General features: G+C 36.4%; 2 protein-coding genes across 4 annotated transcripts in view; both read right to left on the bottom strand.

Moving 5' to 3' along the window:
* The window catches only part of PLEKHS1 (pleckstrin homology domain containing S1), a 32,086-nt gene extending 31,616 nt beyond the window's left edge, over positions 1 to 470 (bottom strand). The window contains exons 1-2 of the mRNA XM_034440161.3: positions 365 to 470; positions 11 to 66 (exon numbers count right to left, since the gene is read on the bottom strand). The gene's annotated coding sequence lies outside the window, so the exon portion shown is untranslated. The remainder of the gene's footprint in view (positions 1 to 10; positions 67 to 364) is intronic.
* Positions 471 to 484: 14 nt separating this feature from the next.
* CASP7 (caspase 7) lies at positions 485 to 22,107 on the bottom strand. 3 transcript variants are annotated; one of them, XM_034440165.3, is made up of 7 exons: positions 21,912 to 22,107; positions 14,402 to 14,539; positions 8,481 to 8,629; positions 6,476 to 6,604; positions 5,022 to 5,197; positions 3,628 to 3,766; positions 485 to 1,618 (listed from the first exon to the last, which is right to left on the bottom strand). In XM_034440165.3, exons 2-7 carry the CDS (start codon positions 14,482 to 14,484, stop codon positions 1,365 to 1,367), a joined length of 930 nt encoding a protein of 309 aa, XP_034296056.1. In that variant the 5' UTR covers positions 14,485 to 14,539; positions 21,912 to 22,107; the 3' UTR covers positions 485 to 1,364. The 3 variants fall into 3 exon arrangements, with proteins under 3 accessions (XP_034296056.1, XP_087729035.1, XP_034296057.1); XM_087872909.1 differs by lacking the exon at positions 21,912 to 22,107 and adding an exon at positions 19,154 to 19,208; XM_034440166.3 differs by lacking the exons at positions 14,402 to 14,539; positions 21,912 to 22,107 and adding an exon at positions 10,537 to 10,685.
* Between the last annotated feature and the right edge of the window lie 953 nt (positions 22,108 to 23,060).

Raw genomic sequence — 23,060 nt, 5'->3', positions numbered from 1 at the left:
TAGCACCTACTTTGATTGGCTGTCATGTATTTCATCAAGGTCATCATAGGGCCGAGATCTTCTCTTCTGTGTCAAAAACCAAAACAACATGCCTGATCCCAAAGATTCAATTTCAGGAACTTTTATCAGTGCATATATGTGTGTGTGCATTTGAAAAGTATATTGGGCCAAAAGTTGTTTGAAAAGGGACAAGTCCCTTTACTTGATAAGTCCTTAAACTATCAAGTAGCTACTATAATTGTACAATATATGTGCAAATATGTAAATATGTACTAACAATAAAGGCTTTTTGTAAAATTTTAAAAAGAAAACATTATTACATAATATTGAGTGTATATTATGAAAATAAGAAACCAACAATTACCACAGGGGATGAAGATATTCCAAGAGAAACCTGTTTGGGCAAAGACTATGATTATGCATAGAAAATGAGAACAAAATTAAGGTTTGTTAACAGTGGTAAATAATTACAGGAAAATAGATCTTAGAAATAATTTTCTATTCTTTTACTTGCTTTGTAGAATTATGCATTGAACAAATCAACAACCTTTAATATTGTTCTATTTATATATTACATAACTGTACTACCAAATGTCTTTGATACAAAATTACTTTGGTGTAGAATAGATTGTACATTGTATTTATTGTTCATTGATCGCAAAAAAGGACCAGGAGCATTTTTGCATTCAGGATAAAAATAAGCAATTCATATGTATCTTACATTTATAAGAACTGGTTGCCAAAATAAGGAAGAGACCAGGGAGATGTTCATAGAGTTACTTAAATTAACATCTGATTTACTTAGAGCAGACCCACTGAAATTTTGGAGTTTAAATTAATAATAATGAAATCAAGTGGTACACAGAAAGTAATGCTTTATAAGACTAAATATGGACCCCACCTAGTGATTCTATATGTAGACTGGTATGAAAAAGAGCATTTAAGCATACTTAGATGATTTCTCAACCATTTTATCACTGAACATCAAATGAACTTTGCTAATACTTTTTTTTTGGTATTGCATGCCACTGGCAGTATTTGACAAATATATACAGTAATTCTTATAAATTAAAAAAAGTAATTAATAGAGGAAAAATGAGCGATTTCTATGACGGGAAAGCAAGACTCCAGAGAAATATTGTGATTGCTCCCAGTAAAAATAGAAACAAGGAATAGGCACCTCCAATAATACAGAAACATGTGGCACTGTGAAAATCAATATATTAATCAACTGAGGTAATCTGGTATTGTGTATTTTAAATGCCTATATCAATTTTAACTCTTGATTTATAACTGCCTTTTCCTGGAAAAGCTTAGATTAAAAATGTATTGCAAGTTATAATGTATAATGTAAGTTATGTATTTTAAATTTGCTGTGCTGGTGGCACCAATTTACAGAAATAAAGTTCTTTGGTTAGCATGGATACCACACAAGGAACCTGCTTCTTCCTGCAGAAGCGTGGGTCATCAGACTGAGATTCATAGTTTCTTGCTACTCTGTAATTAACCAGGGTCAGAATCTGCAGGATCTCCAGATTTTTGCCATACTCATTCAGCACTGAGCAAAGAGACTGCACAAACCAGGATCCTTTCCCTGGATTCCTCCAGGAATAGTAACCTAGAAGTAAGAATAGGGAAATTGTATGTTAATGACAGAATTGTCTTTTAAAGTCAGAAAGGGTAAAATACAGAATTTAACACACAGTGCAAATTTATATTGTAAATTTAGCTATCTCATCCAACAAATCCAAAGGTAGAATAGGACTAAACTGGAAAGCGGAAACACTGATTCCAAGTGTCTTTCAAGCTTTTGGTGAGTAGAGTAGCACTCATTTACAGACCACAATTTGGATGGGCGACTCAGTTGTTAAACAAAATGGTCACTAAGTGAAACCTCAATTGTGCTTATGATTTTACTTCAGCTTTCCTTTGCTTTACAAACTGCAAATCATAAATGCAAAGTGATGATTGTTGGCAATGACAATCTGTACATGTTTTATAGCCCATACATGTGGGCTATAAAACATACAGCCCTACAAAGATTGAGTGAGACTGGTATGCTTCATATCCCATGGAACACTATCTCCTTTGTCTTCTCTGTGGCCACCTATATTCTTTGGAACAAAGTCTGCATGCCTCTGACCCATCTATTACCACAGGAAAGTCTTAAAACTGGATTTACAGTCGGCCCTGCCACAGTGTTTTGTGACTTCTGATACTGATATTGGACATTTCAATTCCTTGTTATTTATACAGAGAAGTATTTTCTTCTCTGATGTACTGCATTGTGTTTGTTATATGTTTCCATTTTCTTTTGCCTTATTCCAAAATATTTATGCTTTTGTTTATCATCTTGAATCACTTTATTGATGGAGTCAGCTTATAAATTGACTGAATAAATTAATAAAGAGTAAAGTACAAGGAAAAATGATATCCTCTCTATATGTAATAAGACTGTACGATTGTGGGAAATAAATCGTCTCTGGAATATATATCACATAGAAAAGAATTTAAGAATTTTTAATAGGCTAGAACTTTTTCTAAAATTATAAAGAATGTGAAAGTTAAGATAGGAAAGGTATTTTGAGAGAGACATTGGTTTTCTTGTATGATGAATATCATTATTTTTAGTTTCATGATATTCATATTCATGATATATGATAATTAACTTGTGCAATAATTTGTTACAATATGATAAAAATATCAACATTTTTACAACTAGCTTGAGCGAAAAAATTAATAATTAAAAATAATTCAATTAATAGGTATGAGCCATGTTAACCAAAAACAGAATTTCCACTTCTGTATGAGATTGTTCCTTAGAACATGCTTCTGAGTTCATTAAGGACCCTTGCTGGACCACTGATGAATATATACTAATCAATCATGGCAACCCTCCATTTATTTTTTTTATTCCTGGTGGTTCTTGACTGATGACCATTCATCTAGCAACCATTTGAAGTTATGATGGTACTGAAAAGTGTCTTATGACCAGTTCTCATGACCATCACTTGACTCACTGAACAACTGTATGACTTAGCAATGGAAATTCCAGGCTGAATGGCAGTTGTAAATTAAGGACTACATTAGGCAGAGGTATGCAGCCCTACTGAAAGATGCTTTTTATGAGCATGGATGAGGATGCTTTACTTGCCAACAGCTTGGTAAAGAAGATGTGTATTTTTCTGGACTTGCATAGAAGATCCAAGATCCCACAGAAAAATATATTTTGGATTTAAGGAGGAATTGAAGAATTTGCAACAGAGTATACACACTTTTCACTAACCTACCATTATCTCTTTCATCCACACTAGGACTGTACAAGTTTAGGAACAGGCATGTTTTCTTTACAGAAAAGCTGACAGGCTAGTTTTTCCTATTTATATAGTTGTGAGATAACAAACCTGCCCCAATTATATAATTATATCCCTTATTGTCTTAGCATGCAACATTCAATACCTGCTAGATGCTTAATCATCACTAATACGTAGCGTTTCCCACTAAAATTCACTGTAAAAAAAAACATCTCCCCTCCAATAGTCGCTATTCAAATGCCTACATTTTCTGTCACATTTTACGTCTGACTCATCCTATATCAAATTGTTACTTTTTACTCCCCAAGTGTACCTGGTACAGTGGAATATGCATACAAAAAATCTGCTTCAACTGGAATCTTGTATCTTGGATTGGCATCCATTTCCAGGCTGTCATTTGAAGAACCTGAATCTGTCTGAATCCCATCATCAAATTCAGAACCGCGGCATGCCTGAAACCATAATATTAAATAGGAGGCATAATTCTCGTATGTATAAATGGCACATAGTAAACAAAAATCATAACACATTATGATAGTTCTCTAGCAGAGTCATGTGATGATTGAAGAAATACTTACACTTTGTAAAATTAAATACTGTACATTAACGAATTCTACCTGGATAACCACTGAAGTGATATAGTGTACATTAATGGCTTCTATCACTGATAAGCAGTGAACATTTCCATCAAAAATGTTTTAAGTCTGAAGGCTGCAGCATAAATGTTCCAGCTGCATTTCATTTACTAGACTATGCAGAAAAGGCCAAGCTGTAGCTAGTGGGCATATGATTTATTATTCATAAAGTATCCAAAATTATACTCACACCTAGTTTTGGGAGATATATTTGCCCCTGGGCTATCCAAAATACATAATAACGAAGAGAAACTCTTGTCACAAAGATAAACAATGAGAGGAGAAGGTCTGGAGAGATAAAGCTGCATAGATTTGCCAATTGTGCTTGAGATGTGAAGCTTCCTTATACAAAGCTAAATTACTGGCCCATCTAGCATAATTCTCATTGATAGGATTAGACGTCATATATGTCAACAAAATTAATTTCGGCCCAGCTATGCTTAGTATCCTTCCCAGTGATGGGTTTCAATTTTTTTTTTACTACTGGTTCTATGGGCATGGCTTGGCTTGGCGGGCCAAGAGAAGGATACTGTAAAATCTCCATTCCCTCCCCAATCCAGGGGAAGGTTACTGCAAAATCCCCATTTCCTACCGATCAATTGGGACTTGGGAGGCAGAGGATAGATGGGGGCGGGGCCAGTCAGAATTTTTACTACCGGTTCTCCAAACTACTTAAAATTTCCACTACCGGTTCTCCAGAACTGGTCAGAACCTGCTGAAACCTACCTCTAATTCTTCTGAGAAATAAAATATTATAGAACAATGGGCCACTGCATCCCACAAAAGGGTAAAAGGAGAACAATCAGGTACTTTCTGCAATTATGTTATGGCACGCACAGTACAATAAAGATTTAGACTTTTCAAGGAATGATGATGACAGCCCAGTTTTTCTTCTAAGATCACAAATGTATGTTATATGATATTTTACAAGAAAATGTCTGTGAGTTTTTGACCCTTTTTACTTGCAGTTTTGGTGTTGTTTTAAAACATATGGGTATGTCAAGCTATTTCTAGCTTTGTTTTGATAAACATTCTATCCTTTAAGAATTAAAATCAGCAAACGCCTTCTTACCTGAATAAAGAACAATTTGGGTTTTCCAATTAGGCTTTGGCATTTGTCTCCTCTGAAAAGTATCGTCAAATCCTTGATTGCCATGAATGCATCTGTGCCATAGATACGGCCTTCATCTCCATGGCTTAATAAGATGCAGGAAAAACAAGCAGCGTCACTGTGATCTTCATTGGCAACTACAAATCAACCACACGTTCCATCATTAAATATCAACAGCACTTACGACTTACCGTGTTTCTCCAAAAAGAAGGCTGGGTCTTATTTTCTTTTGAGCCCTGAAAAAACGGCTAGGCCTTCTTTTTGGAGGATTCTAATTATTGATTCACCTCGTGGCGGTGGCACCGACAGTCCCACTCAGCAGTAACCCACTGCTGGACCACTTCTTCTGCAGCCGCTTGCTGCCACTCGCATGCCTTGCCCTGGTCTCCGTATCGCCTTCAGATGCCTGCAGGAAGGCATCTGCAGCTGATAACAGAGCTCTGGATTGATCCGGAGCTCTGTTATCGGCTGCAGATGCCTTCTGGAAAGCCCTCAGCAGCCAATAATGGAGCTCTGGGCTGATCTGGAGCTCTGTTATCAGCTGCAGATAACAGATGCCAGCAAGCATCTGAAGGCAAAACGGAGGGCAGAGTGATGCATGCGAGTGGCGGCAAGCGGCCGCAAAAGAAGGCGAGGCAGGTGTTGGGGTGTGCGAGGCCTGGTAAGTAAGACCATACCCACATCCCCACCCTAGTTTATTTTTTACCTGTGTGCGTTGCTCCACCCCCCCTGCACCCTGAGGTGGGTGGGATCTTAATTAGGGTTAATTTTGTAAGTGGGGTTAATTTGATTGCATGCACTCAAAAACATGATAGGGCTTCTTTTTAAGGTAGGTCGTCTTTTTGGAGAAACACGGTATATACCGCTTCACAGTACTTTACAGCCCTCTCTAAGCAGTTTACAGAATCAGCATATTGCCCCCAACAATCTGCGTCCTCATTTTACCAACCTCGGAAGGATGGAAGGCTCCGTCAACCTTGAGCTTGGTGAGATTCGACCTGCTGAACTGCTGTTAGTCAGCAGAAATAGCCTGCAGTACTGCATCCTAAGCACTGTGCCACCACAGCTCAAATGAACATGTCACTCAGCTCTATTTAGCAATAACAACTAAAAAGGGTGCTTTTCTGTGTATAAAAACAGGCCCATAATTTTAACAATAAATAATCTTAAAACATTGCAAGTGCTGAAATTGGTATACAATTTGAGGATCCTAAAGCTCCAGAGAAGGAAGTTGATATGTGATTTATTACTCTTTTCCTCATTCTGTGCCCACATCTTGGAATTTTTGGACACATAGTTATGCATTTTTAATAGTTATCCCAATGTATCTGATCAGCATCAATTTAGAAAAAGTTCTCCAAACTAGTTTTTAAGATAATAGTTAAGAAGTCAAGTTAAGAAAAAAAAATCAGTACCTTCACCAAGAATTTCCCTCATTTTCTTACAGCTGAGATCATTATAGATGGAAACATCAAAACCAATGTCCCGAAAACATTTTTGTAAGTCACCAGCATCTTTGTCAGTACCATTTCGTATAAACATTCCTGAGCCAAAACAAATGAATGTCACACCTGGCTGTGTGAAATATGTATTTTATACAAGCAGTTTTATAACCTATAGCTCTGAATAATCATCTGTCTAATATTTGCTGAAGGCCAAATTATGCTATTTTTACTTTTCTATAGTGACAAGTAACCGTAGTGAAAGGGATGAGCCAATAACTAGAATTATGCATGCATGGTAATTGTGACTAATCACAGATATAATTAAAATAGGTAAATAAGAATTACTTTAAAATACTATGAAACAAACCAGAAGAACAAAACCCTCCATTAAAAGATAAAAGCAAACTAGGAAATGTATAATCAAAACATAAAAAGAGGTACGTGATATTTAAAAATAACTTTTCAAAACCAAAGACTTTTATAAACAAAAAGGTTTTAATTATGGCTGTCATGCTTGACCACAATCAACTATTTGACTGTTAGATGGCTACAAAAAAGACGTAGAAATATTAATGTTATTAATTTGTTACAGCCCTATTTAACAGCCTGGTGGAGGCAGAATAATTGTCCTGAAAACCACAATGAATAGAATGGATTACAATTTGAATGTAAACTATCCTTCCCTGAAAGAAAAAATCCCAGAAAAGCTCAGTTGTTTAGAAAATACTCGATATTTATACATTAATGTATATTTAGATTTAACAGAGATTTGTTTTTTGATAGATGTAACTTCCCCAGTCTGCTAAAGTGAGGTTTACTGTATTTTTTTCATTAAAAAAAGTCTTCTATATTCCAAAACAAATATCCTTGGTTAACAACCACAACAAACTAGTAAGCATTTGAAGTTACAATGCACTCAACAAAGTAAAGGTCTGAGGATCCTTTATTGCATAGTGCATGCCCATCTGCAGCATCTGGCTGCAGATTTGTTCTAGGTACAATTCAAGACGTCGGTTGTCACCTTTAAAGCCCAATATGGATTAGGACCAGGTAAAGAGAAGGACCCTCTCTACCCAGGTACATCCACCTGACCCACCACGATGAGGAGGCAGGGAATAGGAGGTACATCTGGTGGAACTCAGAAGATGGATCTTTTCGTGGTGGTTACCTTCCTTTGAAACACCTTGTCCTCGGAGATTAGACTGGCCCCTACGTTGACACTCTTTTGCAAGGACCTGAAGACCTGGTTTTGCGAACCGATTTGGGGAACCTAGAGTGAGTTCAAGTGGCTTGTTTCACCAGTGGGTGGAGAGCTATTTTTACTCTTTGTATATGGGTTTTTATTTTTTGTAAGACTCCCAGAGTCATTGAAAGAGAGTGGCTGGCCATATAAATTCTCTAAATAAATAAAGATTAAAAAATAAATCTATTGCCTGCATTACATAGTCCATACCTGCTTTGCATGGCACTGTGGCAGCCACTATGTACCCTTCTGCAGCTGGCAGCAGTTCTACCCAACAGCCATTTATCTGCCTGCCAAACTACTTGCAAGCAGTGTCAATGGTAATGCTAGCAGGAAGTCACAAGTATAAGGTTGTGACTTCCTGCTGGCGTTACCATTGACACTGCTTGCCTATTGGAAGCAGGCAGGAAGTCACAAGTCCTCGCTTAATGAGCCACAATTCTAAATAACAGAAAGAGGACTGCTGTTGTTAAACAATGTGGTCATGTGACATCACATCTTACTACTGCATTGATCAGCAAATATAATTACAGTTCCAATTACTGCTATTAAGTGAGGTCCACTTATAGATTATTTTAACCTATGTCAGGTTTGTACTAAAACAAGATGTCAGTTAATATCAGCACATAGTGATATTACCACTTATTAAAAGTATTCACTTTTAAAAGTTCACACATTTTTAAAAACGTTATTACAAGAAATTAATGCACGGATAGAAGAATAAAGACATACCTGTTTCTTTTGCAAAGTTCTTATTGTTTATAATAATGCATTTACCAAGCTTCTTATAGGCTATATTATATTGGAATGTAGGGATAATAATCCGATATTGGTTACCAGAAGAATCCTCTGGTTGACCTTCCCATTCATTCTTCTTTTTTCTGTTGAAATATAACTAAATGTTATTGTGGAAAGAATGAAAATGATCTCCAAACAATCCAATAATTACCCATCTGTTTAGTGAAATTAAAACACATATAATTAAAATGGCTTGCAAAAATATGAGTGCATTACTCACAATGTAGTGGAGTCCAACAATGGCTTTTTGAGAAAAACCAAAGCCTCCTTCAGAGGTAAAGGAACAATCCCTTCATTCAAGAATTATGCATCACTAAAACCACTCATACAACATCTCCAGGCTATTTTAGCTAGTCAGAAGGGTCACGGATTTAAAGAGTACATGGCTGAGTTTACAGCCCCGAAGGACCCTGTTCATTTACTCAGGCTCAACATATTCAAACCTTGATATATACTTATGTACGGGTTCAGAGAAGAACAGGAAAAGGAGATGATCAGAAAACTGGAGAGTAAGTCCTACATAACTGTAAACATATTGCCCCCACCCTGGGCCCCATAACTTCTACAGTACATGTTTCAGCTCTTAACAAAATAAATGTTCATCATAGTTTTTGCTAGTTTGTTACCTTAGAAGGTTAACCCTTGCTCAGTGCTGAACATGGTCATTGACTAATGCAGATTTTATTCCTTTAAATTAACTATATTTATCTTTTTTTTGTTCCTTATGTATACTCTTTAACAGTATTGGTCTCTTCACCATAAAATGTATACTCTTTAATAATACTGGTCTCATCGCCAGTATAAAATGAGTATAGGCATTGAACAATGGAATTATAACACATGAAAATATATTTCAATTGAGTGACAGGAAAAAAAGAGTAACAATTCAACAGTGTAAGCAATTGCCAAGACAGGTAATAAATGGGTTTTCATTAATGAGGTGAGTGGAAGAGACTAGACAGCCACTTGCCAAAGATGTTTTAAATTTCATTTCTTAATGTCCTATTTGGCCCTTTTCAACTCAAGGTTTCAGAATATACCTAGTTGTGGTCTCCCTGTTAGTCCTTTGGCAAAGGATATCCACTAGGACAAACAAGATCCCACCCAATAAGCAGACTTCATCAATTTGGCATTTGTTCAGATAATCAATATTTTTTTAATCTCAGGAATATTTGAAGTTACATTTTATCTAAGAGGTGTCATTAAGAATTCAGGGACCAGTCATCGAAGATCAACTTTTTACCTTATTTTCTTCACCTACTTTGGAATAACAGTGTAGGACCATGTAAGTCCAGACTTAGATTACTGGAAATCACCTAAATTTTATGAATAATGTTTGGCAGGACATTAAGGAAGTAAATCTGCAATGCCACACATTTTGGAATTTCCTATAGTTATCTGACAAAGCAAATGATTAAGTGCCTTGTTATTAATTGAAGAGGATAATTGATTATATTTTTTTTAAAAAAAATGGTCAGCTCAATTACTTAAGACAAAAAAAAAGTTTCAATGTCTTCCAGCAATCAATAAGCCTAAAGCCTATAAACAGAAATACAAATACAAGTTTAAAGAAAGATATATCTGCTATGTAATATTTGTTACTGATTACAGTGAATTATTGTTTCCTTTAACCCAACCAAAGCCATACTGATCCTCTGCAATTGTCATCAAAATCACAATTTGCTACTTAATGGAATAGGTTTTATCTACTTTACAGCCTTTTTTGATCATCGAGGCATGTTACAAATAACACAAATGTAACATCAGACATATCCTGACTACAGCTTTATTTTACATGTTCATTTCTTTAATTCTTCTAACAAATGTATGATTCTACACTTCACCCTTTTATTGTCAATCTATTTATAAGATGATTTTTCAAATTTTAATTTTACTCATATTTAACATTAGATAGTTAAACATCTAACATTAGATGGATGTTAGATATGTCCTCTCCCATCGAGTGAATAGGAAAAAGAAAGAACAGTACCTTGGTTCTTCATCAAGTGGTACACTACTCTGCATCTGAAAAATACGTCCACCTTATGCTGAGGGATCTCTATTATCTTTTCTAATAACACAAGCATCTCATCATGCTCACACAACACCAGAAACTGAAGCAAACTGCAATGTGTTCACAGACTCAACAATTTGTCTGTGTCAGCAATAGGTCACGCTGGACTTTTCTATAAGGCTATTGAAAGGGCCATTACTATGGCCTAGTGCGTAGCTGAGGTCATGTAAGCCTCTTCTGCTCCAGCTGAAAGGCAGAAAAGATGTACTTGCATCAATGTTCTTTTATTATTGCACTGTTGTTAGAATGGGAGAATGCATACAAAAGGCAGGTGTACCACGCTGCACATTCAAGCAGGATGATATCCTTTAAAGCCAATAGCCAACTTTGAATATTCACCCACACAATTTACCAATTCAAAGGGCGAGGGGAGGAGAACCTTTCCAGCACATTTAAAGCAGTACTATAGAATTTGTTTGTTTGTTTGTTTATTTATTTATTATTTTTTCATATTTCTAAACCACTCAGCTCCCTCAAAGAGGTGTGCTGGGTGGTGTACAATGCAATGTAACCAATAAATAAAACAACATATAAAAGTTATCATTAGTTATCATTAAAAATTAAATTAGGGTTAAAATTTCAAAATTATAGAATAATGACAATTAAACATCAAAAGGGGGGAAATTCTAAGATGGCCATTTAGTGTTCTCAAGTGACTTACTTGTAAGAGTTACTCGTAGATTCATTCATTTATGTCCTTGTTAAGAAGGACATACGTGTTATGTCCTTCTGCCATATGAAAATGTTATACGCATTACATTTTTAAATTTTTTTTAATCTGCAACTGTTTGCTTACAAACCTCAATCTCAATTGAAAAACAATTGAACTAATTAACTACAAAGGGGGAATGACTTTGATTGCCAAGAGGTAAAAGAGAACTCATATAATCAAGTATAGAGAAAGTAAATATTTCCACCAAAATAATATGGTGATGTAAATATCATAGGGTGCAACAATTTAGGCCTTTCCCACAACACCTGAAGTACAAAATGGTAAAACCAACATAAAATGTAAAGAATTAACTCACAAAACTAGATAAGCATTAATGAAGATGAAATAATTTTTGAATGCTTTTGAATCTTTAGTTAAAGTTTAAACTTTGGATGGGTGTGTGTGTGTGTAGGCATATGTACATATACATACATGCATACATATGTACACACACACCCCTACCTACCTTCTGATATATCCAAACAAACACTTGGTTCATTTAGTGTAACAAGTATAAAAATGAAAAACCTTTTAAAAATAGTTTTGAAAAATCGATTTCAAAATAGCAAAAATAATGGACATATATATGTATGATATAGGGACTTAGAGATCAGACACACAAAAATTTGATGTACGTGTAAACTGGTCCTAAACCTATCCGAACATTTGTCATATTGCTTTACCATATTTTATCAGCTGAGATTCTAGAGAAACATATGCATTGCATACTTGACAGAATAAAAAATTGTGATACTATATCTTTATAAAACTATATGAAGATTCTTACAAAAAAAATTATATTGGTCTGCCACCTTGTGGGCAAACCATGCACTTTTTTTTTAAATGAATGGCCTTATTGATTTTTTTTTTTCATTTTAAAAAAGACTAATTGTTTAGATTTGAAATCTTTTTTAAAAAATATATATGAAGGAATAACTTATTTAAAAAAGAACAAAATAAGGTTTAGTTTTATAATCTGTGCTGAAGTAAGATTTTAACAATGTTTTGGGAAGTGTTCTGAAAGGGAAAAGGTAATTTGGAGATCACACAATTGCGCGTAGCAGTTGTGAGCAATTGCTCAGTTGTCAGGCTCATGTTTTGATTCTAGCAAAAGGCATCTTTGATTTAAGGAAATGTAGACAGGTACAAAAAGCATGCCCACCCAAGCTTCTACTTACTTTCCCCATCCCTGCTACAAGCCATATCTTGCACAGAGAAACCTGCTTTTATGAAATGTTCAAATGGAAGAAATCAGGATAGGCTTCCCACTGAATTTTATCTGACTTGAATACATGTCTCTCACTAGAGACATTCTTATCAGAAACAGACAAAAACACACTCCACTTTTCTTTTCTTTTCTTCAGTTCCCTGATCTCTTATGTTGTTAAGCCATGTTTTAGCAATGAAAACAAAAAGGACGAAATGCCTCATACACGGAACAAAATGCTCTATATTTATTAGCAACAGAGTGCCTGTCCGTGCTTGTAATACTAAACAGTATTCTTGTCCAACAAAAATGCTTCTCCTACTTTTGGATATACACATGTCAAATGGAAGCTATGTAGTCAGTTTATTGATCATTATTTGTGTGAAAATGTAAGGTAAATTATAATGAAACAAAAAGCATAATCCTGACAAGAGAATCACTTAAGCCAACCTTATAATCTCCAGTTGTGATTGCTAGTGTACTTCCATACCCATGTTAGCTGGAAACTGCAACATCCAAACATGTTGATGTGGTTGTTATCATTTGGGAAAGCTGTATTTCACAGTATACATGACCCCAAGAAAACCTTTCACAACAAAACAAAACACATCCCTAGTCTTTACCTGACTGTTTGAGGAACAGATATGAGGTTGCTCAAATGATTTGCACAGATAAACATGAAACCCTAGTTTGAAATTCCACTATACTACAGTAAGCCCGTCTTAAAAAGTAGGACTTGGATTATTGTATAATAAACACAATAAAAAGAATAAAATAAAAGGATTCATACGCTATGCCTGCCAAAAAAGTAAATCCATTTTAGTAAAAAAAAAATATTAAGAATTTATATGCTGCTTTTTATAATAAACATTTGTTCCAGGATATGCTTACAGTCAGTATTTAAGATGTTAGAAAGCATCTTAAAACCACTATCTAAAAATATTTAATAGGAACATAAAACAATTCTTTATCCCTGTTAATAAAACTTTCAAAACAGAAATTTTTAGTGACAATTTAAAGTCTATTTCCTTAAATGTCTGAGATGAATGGTTGTATAAATCACATATATAATTGGGGATAATAAACATTTCTCTCTAAGCAGGGATTTTCATGGAGCCTGCAAAAAATCAGTGTCGAACTATTTTGAATTTCAAATGTTTTATTTCAATGAAGCTGGTTCAGTGTTAAAATGTTTCAGGTTAAAAACAGCTGTTTGAAAGTGGCATTTTGAATTTGAAACTTGCAGATGTATAAACTTTCATTTTTATTACGTACCAATAAAAGATTGGAATGCAATAATGCAACTAATGGTAGCCTAATGGCCTCATTTTAAATACAAAATTTGATCAGGAGCTGTTGTTCATTTATCTCCAAATTCTTATTGAATAGCTGCTGGACCCACATATTGAATGATGAATCCCTGTTTGTTGTTAACTTTTTCTTCTTTCAAGCATGACTTTCAGTATCAGAAATAGTAGACTACATTATGAACATATAATTGTATGAGTAGATTAATGGTAAAATACTAAAACTTTCAGACTATCAAAACCTATTCTTCAGAATAAGTTATTCTTCAGAATAAGTTACCATTGGGAGCCCATAGTCATATGGATAGAGTTTAAAATGTTAAATGAAATTTAAATGAAATTGAGGTAAATATTCCCAATCGTTTTAATTTTAAAAAAGGAAGTCTTCAAAAAAAATATATGAAAGTGACTGTCAATAGATCAAAATATTCATAAACATTCCTATGTCACAAAATAATTTGTTCACATGTAATCTACAGATGAACTGTTATCACAACTTTTCGTATACCTATTTTAGAATAACTAAGATTTCTTATTTCAAAATTATTTTCTTACTTTGCAAAGATGGATAACCGATCAGTTCTTGAAGGTTTTGCATCGACTGTATCAGCATAATCATTTTTAGTATCTTCAGCCATCAGTGGCAACACAGGAATAGGTATCTTCTGCCAATATTTAGATAAGCAACAGACTCTACAATCAATATTCTTACAATTAGTATCATTTTAGATAGCATGATATATTTCTATTTTTTTAAAAAAAAGTGAATCTAGAGGTTAGACATTTGCATTCAAGTTTAGGTTGAAATATGTTTTACAAAACTACTGAAATACAATTTCTTTGTTACTTATTTATTATTTAACATAACTGGAAAAATGAAAAAAAACCCCGCATACATGTGAAGAGAACATTCTTGCTCTGCCACTGATTGTATATGCCTTATTTCTAAACATGCTGCTGTGTTACCAAGAAAAGACACAGTTGTTTTAAGGTCTGTGGTCAGTTGCCGTATTTGTGCCTTCATGAGCTTTGAAACATTTTGGGAGATTGAATATGAAGGACTGAGCAGCTCTCATAATGTTTAGCATTTTCAGAATGTTATAGAAAGAAATTATTAAAAAAGCAATTTACAAATGGATCTCCATTCAAACAAATAATAGTATTATTTTCTGAATCAACTTCTTGTACATTTTTTTCAGCAAGAAACTTTTCACTTCATTTCATATCTAAAAATAATAATACTGAAAATTTCAAGGTACAAGCTGATTTAAACATTAATAGTTTACTATAGTGCAGGGTGGGTAAAAATTGATGATTTAAAAAAAATAAAAAAATTGAATAAATTTGATTAAGATTAGAGATGAGAATGAAGGGTAATATTGGTTTTTTTTTAAAAAAAAATAGATGAGGAATAAATATGGCAAAAAGGAAATATAGAAATTGTAAATTTAATTGAAATGACTAAACACTGTTTAAATTTGTGAACCAGCCAAATACTCTGTTCAAAGAAAATACATTGTATGTTTGTATATGTGCTTGTCTAAAAAATAAAAAAAAAAACTTAAAAAAAAACAACAACCAAAGGTAGGTGCGTCTTATACTCTGGTCCGCCTTATACTCCGAAAAATACCACGTGCCTAATGAAGTGTACTATGATCTATAAATACAATAATATATTGCTGACTGTACCAAGGGAAAAAAACACCCAACTGAGTTATTTACTCTGCACAATGAAGGCCATTGAAGAGTTTCTAAGTGCTAAAAACAAACATACTTTTTGAAAACCTTGGGGCATACAGAAACAATATGGGGATTATTCCAAAGGTGCTTTTGAAAAGGCAACTGGACTTTATAGGTTTTCCCCTTGAAAACATTTTGCTTCTCATCCAAAAAGGTTCTTTATTTCTGACCGCATGGTGGGGAATGGAAGGATTTATATTCTTTGCAGTCATCTGGTCAGTGGGGTTTACCTCATGAACACCTGAATCAAAGTGCAATGGGTGTGGAACCTTCTTGGGCCTGTTGAAAGGACTGTGTTGTAGACATAAGATAGGTGGCATTGTATCCCTTGCCCTCTGTTGAGAAAGGGCTGTTCAATTTTAATATGAAGTTGGCCTCTTTGACCCAGGGATGAAATACTCCCGGTTCGGATGAGTAGGTAGCGATGATGGCCGGTGGTTTGGAAAACCGGTAGCAATGGCAGCTGGAGGCTCCGCCCATCCGCCCCATTCCCCGGAGTCGTGGAATGCACCATTCCCTGTCCGGCCTTGCTGCGGAGCCACTGCCTGTTCGCTCTTTGCCACACGGTGTATCCTACTGCTCACCTTTCTCCCGTGGCTGGCTGTCAGGGAAGGCAAGCGGCCGAAAGTTACCAGAGTCGCTCACTCTTCTTCTTAAATGAGCTGCTCTGGTCCATGCGCCAGCTGTGCAAGCGCACACTGTTTATTTAATTCACTAATCAGTGGCAGGTTGGGTGTGTGCTTGCGCAGCCGGCACGTGGATCAGAGCGGCTCATTCAAGAAGGAGAGTGAGCGACTCTGGTAACTTTCGGCCGCTTGCCTTCCCTGACAGCCAGCCGCGGGAGAAAGGTGAGCAGGAGGAGTCAGGGAATGGGGCAGGTGGGCGGAGCCGCGTGGCGAAGGGCAAGCAGGCAGCGGTTCCGTGGCAAGGACGTAGTCGGGCAATGGTGCATTCCCCGATTCCGGGGAATGGGGTGGGTGGGCGGAGCCACGGAAGAAAGGTAAGGACACGCTGGCAGAATAGAAATTTAAAAAGTTATTAAGCGCTTCTTCATCGAGAATGGCAAGCAAGGCACGGCGAAGGAAATTGTATGGGATACCATGAAAGCATATTTGAGAGGAGTAGCGATATCATACATGGCATTCAAAAATAAGGAAGAAAGGAAAGTTAGAGAGGATTATAATAGGAAACTAGAAGAAGCGGATAGCAAATTACAACAAAACCCGGGAGACGAGATGGCCAAACAAAAGTGGATGATGGCAAGGCATAATCTTAACATTCTGGATCAGGAAGAGTTGGCGCAAAAAATCAAGAGAACAAAACACTACCACTTTGAGAACGCCAACAAGTCGGGAAGATGGCTGGCATACAGATTAAAAAAAGAACAGGAAAAAAATCAAATTCTCACACTAGAAGACTCCAATGGTGATATCTTGACAAAAGAAGTGGATAAGTTAGAAAGAGCGAGAGAATTTTACAAAACTTTATATAAAGAGGAAGCGTTTGATCCAGATAAAACTGTACAATATCTGATGGAAGCTAACTTGCCACAGATAACGGAAGAAGAGAGAGAAATGTTAAACAACAAAATCACAGTGGAAGAACTCAAATTGGCTCTTGCCAAAATAAAAAACAAAACAAAACACCAGGCCCAGATGGTCTCCCGGGGGAAATTTATGCAAAATTTGAGGAAGAATTACAATTAGAACTGTTAGATATATTTAATAAGGTATTAGTTGGTACAAGAATCCCAGATTCCTGGAAAGAAACTTATATTACACTCATATTGAAAGAAGGTGCCGATCCGAAACAGATAGCAAATTATAGGCCGATTTCTTTGTTAAATTCAGATTACAAATTATTTACAAGTATAATTGCGGAAAGACTAAAAAAAATTCTAAATGGCTGGATTCACAATGATCAGAAAGGATTCCTCCCAGGGAGGCAAATGAGGGATAACGTGAGGACTGTAATAAATGTCATAGAATATTATGAACAGCACCTGGAAAAACAGCTGGCGTTAGTGTTCTTGGACGCCCAAAAGGCGTTCGACAACTTAAATTGGAAATTTATGATCAACCAAATTGATTTAATGGGATTTGGGACAAATTTTAGAAAGATGATTGAAAATATTTACCATAAACAGAGGGCATTTTAATAAATGGGGACAAGACGCGGATATTTTGGATACAAAAGGGAGTTAGACAGGGATGCCCCCTGTCCCCTCTACTCTTTATAATGGCGCTGGAAATCATACTCAGAAAGATCAGAGATAACAAAGAAATCAAAGGACTACAAATTAAGAAAGAAATTTTTAAAACACAAGCCTTCGCAGATGACGTGGCCTAAATAATGGAAGATCCCTTGAAATCTGGCCCCAAATTACTCCAGGAAGTACAACAGTATGGAGAAGTCGCTGGCTTCAAGCTTAATAAAACCAAAACTAAAATTTTAGCAAGAAATATGACAGAGACAAACAAGAAAGAGCTAGAAAAGTCCTTAGAACTTCAGATAGCGAAGAAAATAAAATATTTGGGAATATGGATAACTGCAAGATATTCCTCTTTAAAGGAGGATAACTACAGTCCACTACTACAAAAATAAAGCAGGATATAGACAGATGGAAGAAGTTAAAATTGTCTTTTACAGGTAAGATCTCAGCAATTAAAATGAATATTCTCCCCAAGATTATATTTTTATTTCAAACTATACCAGTGAATATTGATAAAAAATATTTCCTAGATATGGAAAAGAAGGTGCAAGAATTTTTATGGGAAGGGAAGAAGGCAAGGATTGCATATAAAACACTGCAAGGGAAAGAAACATGGGTGGCTTCGGATTACCCTATTGGGAAGCATATCAGAAGGCGGCCAAATTAGTATGGATCAAAGAATGGGTTACATTACAAAACAAGAGAATTCTGATGTTAGAAGGCCATGATCTACAGGCAGGCTGGCACGCTTATTTATGGGGCCTAAAGAATAAAAAGAACTCATATTTCCACAAACACAAATTAAGGGAGACCCTGATTCAAACATGGGAAGAAATTAGGCAAAGATTTTACACAAAAGTACCGATCTGGCTCTCAATTATGGAGGCTCTGACTGCCTGTAATAAAAGGGATATCTTAAAATTTGGCACGTACAAAGATATATTAGATGATAATGGTATTCTTAAATCACGAGAAATATTAAGTAATCAAGGTTTCAATTTAGATTGGTGGAGCTACTTACAGATAAGCTCAAGATATCAAAAAGATAGGGATCAATTCGGTATAGAGACGAAGAACAACAATTTGGATAAAATTATGTTGGGGATTGAAAAGAAAATGCTAGCGAGATTTTACAACTTCTTATTAGGCGAGGACAGAGCAGAAGGAATAGCCAGGAATCAACTAAGCATTTGGGAAAAAAATATTGGCTATATGCTAAATTTCAATGACTGGGAGGAGGCCTGGAATAGAAATTATAATCTGACTAAATCAGCAATTTATAGGGAGAATCACTATAAAATATTTCATAGATAGTATCTAGCCCCAGCTAGACTAGCAAAAATATTTCCCAGTACCTGAGCAATATGTTGGAAGTGTGGAAAGGAGGTTGGCACCTTCTTTCATATGTGGTGGTCCTGCCCGGAGACAAAAAAGTTTTGGACAAAAATACGAATCTGGTTACGAAAAATACTGGAAGAAGATATAAAACTTTCCCCCGAAATCTTCTTATTAGGAATGATGGGAGATAGACTCTCTAAAGACAAGATACAATTAATTATACATGTTATAACAGCGGCCAGATTAACCTTTGCAAAATACTGGAAGGACAAACAAACCCCTCCAGAGATGACAATAATAAATAAAATCCTAGAATGCGCAGAAATGGCAAAATTAACAAGTGCTCTTAAAGACGATGAGAATTCAAAATTTAAGGCAGTATGGGAAAGGTGGTACAAATGGTGGAATAATAGAACGAGATTATAAGGATATGTCTATTTCTAATAATGGTAGATTTGAAGATACTTTATATGTATATAATGTAAATATGTAACCGCACGACACCTCAGATGTTAATGGAGATTTGATGTTTTCTTTTTTAAATTTTTTTTTTAAAATCAATAAAGTATTATTAAAAAAAAAAAGAAATTTAAAAAATTTTCCTACCGGGTTCTGTGGGCGTGGCTTGGTGGGAGGGGGTCTTGTGACTGAGTGGGCATGGCTGTGAGTTACATCGAGTTGGCCATGCCCACTCAGTCACAGGACACCCTCCCACCAAGCCACGCCCACAGAACCGGTAGAGAAAAATTTTAGATTTCACCCCTGCTTTGACTCCTCTTTCAAACCATTGGTCCTCTCTGTCCAGAATGTGAAATCTGCTGTCTTCAAAAAAGTGACTTTTGTCTTTCAAATGCAGATGAACTGCTGAATCTTGTCCTGATGGGTTTGTTGTGCATGTGTTTGTGGTCATTTTGTTTTCCCATTCAATAGGTGTGTCAGACAGCAAAGTTCACATTCTGGACAGAGAGGACCAATGGTTTGAAAGAGGGTCAGAGACCATCTATGTTAAAATTGTAGTGTTAGGAAGGCACTATCTCCTATCTACAACACAGTCCTTTCAACAGTATCAAGAAGGTTACACACCCATTTGCATTCTGATTCAGGTGATCCTGAGGGTACAGATAAACCCCCAGGTGGACTCAACAACTCTTGGAGAGCTAACAACCGACTTGACCTTCAGAGTGGTTCAGATGACAGCAAATAATAGAAATCCTTCGATTCTCCACCATTCAATAAAAACTGAAGAAGCTTCTTGGATGAGAAGCAAAACTTTTTCAAAGAAAAAAACCCTAGAAAGTCCAGTTGCCTTTTGAAAAACACCTTTAGTTCAATCATGACCTGGATGATTGAGAATCTCCATAGACAATATGGAGATTAGGAGATATCACTGGGATAACTGCAGGTACTTAAATAATTCGTGTCATACCTCCGTAAGACAAAAAGGGATAGCTCAACTTGTTTGGAGTTATTCTGCTTCTATGAACAGAATCTTGCCTGCCTTTACAATATCCTTATCAATTTGGAAAGGAGAACCTATCCTGAAAGCCTCTGCATTATCCCAGCTTCTGCTGCAGCACTCTTTTTTTTCTTAATGGGAGGGTTGCAAAACACTAGAGCAGCAGAGGCAATTCTCCCAGATCCTTATCTTATGTATTGCCTTACAGCTATTAAATAAGAGGCAGCATGTTTTGGATTTTGCCACCAGATGGCTCTGATTAGAAGACTGTGACAAGAGAAAAGCCATCCTGACCCCATAACTGGCTGGGCAAAGAGCAACACCCCCCCCGGGGGGGTTTCTTTCGTGTAGAAAATCAACTTTTTGTTTCATTTCTGTTCCCAAGTTCTTTTTCTTTCATTTTAACCAGAAACCTTGAAAATGGATCCTGGATAATCTCATCAACTGATCTTTATCAGCTTTTCTTCCCCATCAGAAAATAGGCAAGAATGCTTCAGTTAATAAGATAGGGGGAAATGATATAATAGAGCCCATCTTTTTTTTCTAGCAAGCACGCCGTTTTGTGTCCATCAGTTGGAGACCAGCAAGAAGCTGCAATTCTACAACAAGCTAAACCACAAAAGTTTCGTTTCTTGTATAAACCCAGACTGTAGATACCCTATAGTTTTTCACGTTGTGCAATTCTAATCAGTTGAGTGAACCATGGATTACTTAACCAACCATAGAGTAAGTTTATCAGATCAATGCAACCATGATAGCGTGCTTGAAGAGCTGGTCCCAAGCATCTTAGCATGGAAAACTGAAACACAGAAGTAACTGCACTTAAATCCTCATTTTCCTAGCTCCAGGCCAAGCAGAAATTCCCCAGATCGCTTTTCTGTAGCACGGGAAAGGAACACGAACGATGCGTTATTTTCTGGAATGGCCATCTGATACCGACCGAAGAGGACTAGCTGCATGAAACTAATCAGTCAAGTAGAACTCTAACAGGTGTAACTTTCACCATTAGTTTTTAAAAGCAAAAATGGCAACCCTCGGCACGAATAAGTATGACACGGTGGGTGGGGAGGGAAACAAAGACTGCAAGATTCCATCACTTTTTGAAGGTTCTTACGGGCGAGTTCTCGGCCACAAAATGTTTAACAGCGAATTAAAGCACAACGAGGAGAGCTTAAGCAGAGTTCTTTTTAAAAGTTTTGAAAAAGCCCGTCGTTTACCAGGGAGTTTCTGAAGTACAGAGAAATCGGCATGGAGGTGGGACTTGAGTCTTGGGGAGGGGGGGGAATGAGGTTCTTTTTCTCGAAATAAGCTATACTTGCCCGCGTGATGTCCGTGGCGAACAGCTCCCCACTCCTCTCGCTTTGCCTGCTGTCCGCAACGCTAAGTCGAAGGTAAAAGCGAAACTAAACGGTCAGAAAAGTTTACTCCCTGCGGCAACCCAGGAAGTTACCGCGGAGAGACTTGAATTTAGCCATCCGTCTTCCCGGTCGGCCCAGCCAAGTCTCTATAGCGCCTCCTTTGGGCTGAGCGTGGAACAAGCGTTTGTTTTCGCAATCCGCAACCCCGGTGAGTGCTTCGTCCTTTCCCCTCATTCCAGGCAGTTGACTTTCAGTTTTCGCCAGCCGGATTTTTTCCCCTTTAGGAATAAACTGCTTTTTCGTCTAGTCATGGTCAGTTCTGTCATCCTCACATATCTGGAGAGGACTAAGTTAAGGAAGGCGACATGCTTTTCCGGCGATAGATAAAAGTTTGAATTAGCAAACAAGGGAGAAAATCTTAACTTTTTCCTAGTGTTATTCCAGGGCTATGGGCAGGGTCCTCTTAAGGGAGGAAATCAAATTAAATCGAGATGTTCAAAGTTACAACGGCATTGGGAAAAAAAATGAATTGTGACCATTTTTCACACTTAGGACCATTGCTGAATCCCATGGTCATGTGATCAAAATCCAGACTTTTGACAATTGATTCATATTTTATAATGGTTGCAGATTTGCAGTGTCCTGGATTATGTGATCACTTTTGCTACCTTCTGATAAGCAAAATCAAGGGGAAAGCCAGGTTTACTTAATAATTGTGTCATTAACTGCAGTTAACAAGTGGCAAGAAAAGTCGTTACATAAAGCAAAATTCACTTAACAAATGACTTGCTTAGCAACAATAATTTTGGCCTCAATTGTCGTTGTAAATTGAGAGCTAACTGTATTCCTGAAGAAAAATAGATATTCAGTACAACAACTTGAAAAGTAGTTAAATTTTTCAGGCATTTCTGGAATTCCCAACCCCATCCTGTGCCATAGTTTTTGAAAAACAATAGGTATTATTGATTTTTTCCCCGCCTTTTTTTCAGAGGGCAGGAGAAGAAAGAAAGCTTGGGAATCAGTCTCTGCTCTGAAAATGCTTTGGCCTTTTGTGCTTTCCTTAATAGACTTTTAGTGAATACATAATAATCTGAAGATGATCTGAAATAT

This window comes from Pantherophis guttatus, chromosome 6 (assembly GCF_059756535.1).
Source record: "Pantherophis guttatus breed Tessera chromosome 6, ASM5975653v1, whole genome shotgun sequence".
In the NCBI taxonomy this organism is placed as follows: domain Eukaryota; kingdom Metazoa; phylum Chordata; class Lepidosauria; order Squamata; family Colubridae; genus Pantherophis; species Pantherophis guttatus.
Note: the sequence above shows the minus strand (reverse complement) of the source record. Positions and strands in the feature narration are given on the sequence as shown.

Excerpts from the sequence above, each read along its gene's own strand:
- CASP7 (XM_034440165.3), bottom strand. The coding sequence starts at position 14,484 with ATGGCTGAAGATACTAAAAATGATTATGCTGATACAGTCGATGCAAAA. Across the intron at positions 5,198-6,475 it reads GAGGGAAATTCTTGGTGAAG|TTGCCAATGAAGATCACAGT; the intron begins GTACTGATTTTT and ends GTTGATTTGTAG. Across the intron at positions 3,767-5,021 it reads CCAAATTGTTCTTTATTCAG|GCATGCCGCGGTTCTGAATT; the intron begins GTAAGAAGGCGT and ends TTATGGTTTCAG.